Genomic DNA, 4,439 nt, shown 5'->3' with positions numbered 1-4,439 from the left:
GGTGCCTTCCCTGTATGAGGCATGCAGGGAGTACTTGAGGGAGGAGCTGCACAAGGCAGGTCCACAGTTTGGACATCTGGAGCAGCCAGGGTGGAGATCACGCCTACCTCTCCCTCACAGGGCACTGGTAGGATCAGTGCTAGCACCACCAGCAGACTCATTTCCAAATGCAGGAAGGTTGCTACCTACTTCCATCGGAGAATCAAGGCGGGCAAGATGCTGCGGGAGAAACAGGCAGAGCTGAACATCCCACAGCACAAAATCATGCAGGATGTGGAGACTCAGTGAAATTCCACATACCTCATGCTCGAGAAGCTGGTGGAGCAACAGAAGGCCATCCATGAGATGGCCTTGCTCGGGGAGATTGGAATCAGCGACCCCCTTAATAGAGCTGAGTGGGATACCGTCTCCCAGATCTTGGTGGTCCTCAAGCCCTTTCTCAAGGCCACCGAGACCCTCGGCACTGCCGATGCCCTTCTTAGCCAGGTGATCTCTGTAGTGAGGGAACTTCAGAGCCAAATGGAGAGCTTCCAGGGGATCAATGTTTCTGGCTGGGGCAAGCTGCTGTCACCAGACAGCCAAGCACTAGTGAGGTGGCTGAAGGACGGTATTAGGAAATGGCTTGATCCCTTGCGGTCCCGTATGGTCCACATGCTGGCCGCCATTTGTGACCTGAGAGTGAAGGGCAACGTATGCAGCAGCCAAACCCTGAATCAGTAGATGGAAGTGTTGGTGAAGGGAGTCAGGGAGGCAGAACGGCAGAGGTGGGGGGACGTGGAAGAGGGGGATCCACTGTCCTGTGCTAGCATGCCATCCACCAGGCAATCTCCTCCTTCACCACAGGTGCTGCCAATGTGGGCCCAGGGCATGGCTTCCATGGTGAGGTGCAGAACTACCAGACGCCACCATCAGGCAGGTAGCATTCAAGCCTTGATGACTGCCTATCTCACTGAGGATGTGGAGCCTCTGCTGTGTGACCCCTTGCCCTACTGGGCAAACTGCAGGCAGATCTGGCTGGATCTGGCCACAGTTGCCTGGGAGTGTTTCGAGTGAGAGGGTGTTCATCATTGCTGGGGATATAGTGATACCATACTGCACCTGCTTGGATCCTGGTTTGGAGCAGCTGGTGTTCCTCAAGGTGAACTTCCCACTGCTGGGGTTCCCCTAGCTTCAGGTGCAGATGGAGTGAATGCCACCCTCCTCACTGCATCTGCACCTATTTCCTTTTTTTAAACCATTTAATGCCCCGCTTTCAGAGCTGGAGGGGGGGCACTTACTGCATCACCAGCCAGCAAGAGAAGAACATGTCCCTACTGAGCTTCTGTGACAGGATGAACTTAGAGGTATGGGCTGGGACTATGGAGAAGGAGGAGACACCAGGTCCTGGGCATGACCACTAAAACTGCACTCTGCCAGGGTCGGGAGGCTTGGTGGGACTGCTGGCGATGCAGCAGCCCCAGGGAATGCCAGGACTGAGGATCCCCCTGGTGAAAGGTGGGTAGGAGGTACCATAACCTACAGCCACCCCACACACGCACACAGTTCTGGCTGAGGAAAACCCAGACCCGTCACGTCTTGGACAGGCCTGAGGTGTGCTGGTTTGCAGTGGAGTTGTGAGGCTTCAGGTGAGCTCAACTTATCTGCCTGGGATGCTAGCTTTGGGGCTGAAAAACCCTTTGTCAGGCTGTGCATGCGAGCCTCTGGCTTCTTTACTATTCCTTCCATTCAGGAGCAGCACACACACAAACTGCAGGTGCTTCCTCAGCCTGACAAAGGGTTTTCCAATCCAAAACCTTGCTAAGATATATTTCTCTAACTGTTCATTTGGTCTACTAAAAGATACCAGATTGAGCCAAAGAACCTTGTCTGCCAGTGCCATGTCCTTAGCCCAACATCCCTAGCACCTGTCCCCAGTCAGCTGACCAGAAGGACGCAGGGCCCGGGGCACATATAAGCCCCAGGGCTGGGGCTGGCAGGGAGAGTTCTCTGGCAGCTGCTGGAGAAGAAGCTTCTGCAGGAGAGGAAAGAAAGGCTGTGTCAGTTTGGCTGCCTGAGATGCTGCTGCTCACTAAGTCGTTATTTTACCTGTTGCCATTTAAGCAGTGGACCAGTTTGAGGCTGTAGTGGGGGAGGAGACCTTATTGGAGCACGCTGCCATGTCATGCAGAGGGCCCAGCGCCAGTGAGGGCACACCTTAACACACACAAAGTCACACGTGACACGAGTTTTGCTTGTCAGCAGCTTGAGGTACAGTTTCCCATAAACCCCTGCACCTATCTCCTCGAAAGGTGGTGGGTTTCATGGCCTCAGCAGGGGCTACCATGCCTGCAGTTTTCACCCTGCTGTGCCATCACAATTGCAAGTAACATGAGTTTTGCTTTCAAGACTTTGAGGTGCAGTTTTCCAGAAACCCCTGTACATATTTTCTTGAAACTTGGCAGGCGTCATGGTCTCAGAAGGGTCTACCATCCCTGCATGTTTCATCTGAATCAGGTAAGAAATGACAAAGGTATAGGCAGTTTTGTGCTTCCCCATTATAGCCTATGGGCAAAACGTCCAAACAGCATCGAAACAGTTTCAATGAAACAAAGTGGAACAGTGCTTCTGAAACAAAACGAAAAACTGTCCCTTCAAAACAGCGAAACGGAAGTCGAAACGAAATGGTGCTGTTTTGCACAGCCCTACTCTCCAGCCTGTTATATTTTATTTGCTTTATAACATACTGTTTTCTCTATTATTGAAAGTGTTATCTGATTCCATTACTCATTGCTGTGGATGTTCTATATTTTGACAGATTGCACTATATATTTGGCACAAAGGCAATGGACCACATCTTACTACAGTGCCTGAGTTTTGTACAGATAATGTGGACTCATTTAAGGCAGGTCATTGTGCCACAATGTTCAATATTTTCCTACCACTTTGTGTAAGTACCATATTTTAAATTGCATTTATGTCCTAGAGAGAAAATTATTATTACAAAGGCTGAAACATGACTTACAAAGTCTGAAAGATCTAGAGAGAATATTTCTAACCAAATAAGGAGAAGAAAAAAATAATTTAGTATAGCCTTATCTTGTACTCAGAATCTTCTGTTTACATATGTTATTTCCTGTTAGATGTGATCTTAGGTACTTGGATGATGTCCATTACCATAATACTTGAAGATTCCATGATTTTTAATGTACTTTTCTTCAGAGTGCTCCTATAAAGCAAGGAAATACAACTAATCCCATTATACAGATGGGGAACTGATGCGCATGGGTGCGCAGTTACTTGTCCAGGATTATGTAGGAAGTCTTGATACAGCCCATTCTTCCAGTTCTCAGAGTAGTGCCCTGAGATCTTTTTAATCCATTGAATCGACAAGCTCCCCTTATGCACCCTTAAAATATGAATTCAAAATGCAAGGTGCAGTAAGATTATTACCTATCTCCGTGTAATTTAACTGGAAACTGTTGGATAAAAGTAATACATGCACCGTCTATTTCTGTTTTTGTGACCTTTATCTATAAATTTGAAATGGCAGCAGTGCCGTTAGGTAGGGGTGCACCAATGGAGATTTTTGGAGCTGATAACGATAGCTGATATTTAAGGAGGCATATCGGCCAATACTGATCCGATTTCTGATCCAGCTGCCTCCAGCTGGTAGGTCCGGTGTGGTGGAAGGGGTTGGGGGAGGGAAGAAGCTGTCAAGGGAAGTTGTGGAATCTTGGATAGGCTTCTCTTTGGGATGGTTACAAATGCTGCAACTGTGCAGGGATTTAGGGGGAAAATAACCCTGGAGGTCCCTTACTAATCTGTGATAAATAAAATATTAAAATATTGAAAACCCCAAAGCACTTAAAACAAAATACTATATTGAATGTTAAATGTTTGAAAGCAATAGACTTATACAGTCAGCTTTCTGGTAAAGGAGTATCTTTTTAATAACTGTGCATGATCGATCCATTGTTCTGTTCTCAATCCTTTTCTGCCACTTAACCACTATAGCCATTTATTTTTTTATTTGTGTAATTTAGTTTTTTATTTGTAGGGTCAGGGCTTGTGCAAAGTTGCTTTCATTTTCTCTTTTATTGCCAAACCATAGATATGCATGTAACGTAGTTAAAAGCAGTGCCTTCAATCGTAGTGTTCATTTTTATTTTTTAATGAATTTCCTGGTAGGGTGATCCAGTGAAGGAGGAGGATGTATTTGTTGCGGTAAAAACTTGTCAGAAATTTCATGGAGACAGAAGTAAGTTATTTTATTCAAGTTAGCAGGTTTATGTAATATAGCTTATGGATGACTTTAATAGCTTAATAAAAACTAATATACTATGATAATTGTTATGCCTACGTGTTATAAATTAATGTTGTCAATTCTTTGTGGAAATCTGAAAACCAAATCATTCTATTTTTCAGAATTGAAATGACATAGTTTTTAGTTACATAGATAA

General features: G+C 46.0%; 1 protein-coding gene across 1 annotated transcript in view; it reads left to right on the top strand.

Annotated features, from left to right (window-relative positions):
* B3GLCT (beta 3-glucosyltransferase) overlaps positions 1 to 4,439 on the top strand; it is a 125,493-nt gene that overhangs the window by 78,734 nt on the left and 42,320 nt on the right. The window contains exons 9-10 of the mRNA XM_025213641.1: positions 2,795 to 2,926; positions 4,168 to 4,237. Coding sequence (XP_025069426.1) covers positions 2,795 to 2,926; positions 4,168 to 4,237 — 202 coding nt within the window. The remainder of the gene's footprint in view (positions 1 to 2,794; positions 2,927 to 4,167; positions 4,238 to 4,439) is intronic.

The sequence above is a fragment of the Alligator sinensis genome, unplaced genomic scaffold (assembly GCF_000455745.1).
Source record: "Alligator sinensis unplaced genomic scaffold, ASM45574v1 scaffold406_2, whole genome shotgun sequence".
Classification (NCBI taxonomy): Eukaryota; Metazoa; Chordata; order Crocodylia; family Alligatoridae; genus Alligator; species Alligator sinensis.
The sequence above is the reverse complement of the archived record's forward strand: the minus strand, read 5'-3'. Positions and strand labels throughout refer to the sequence as shown.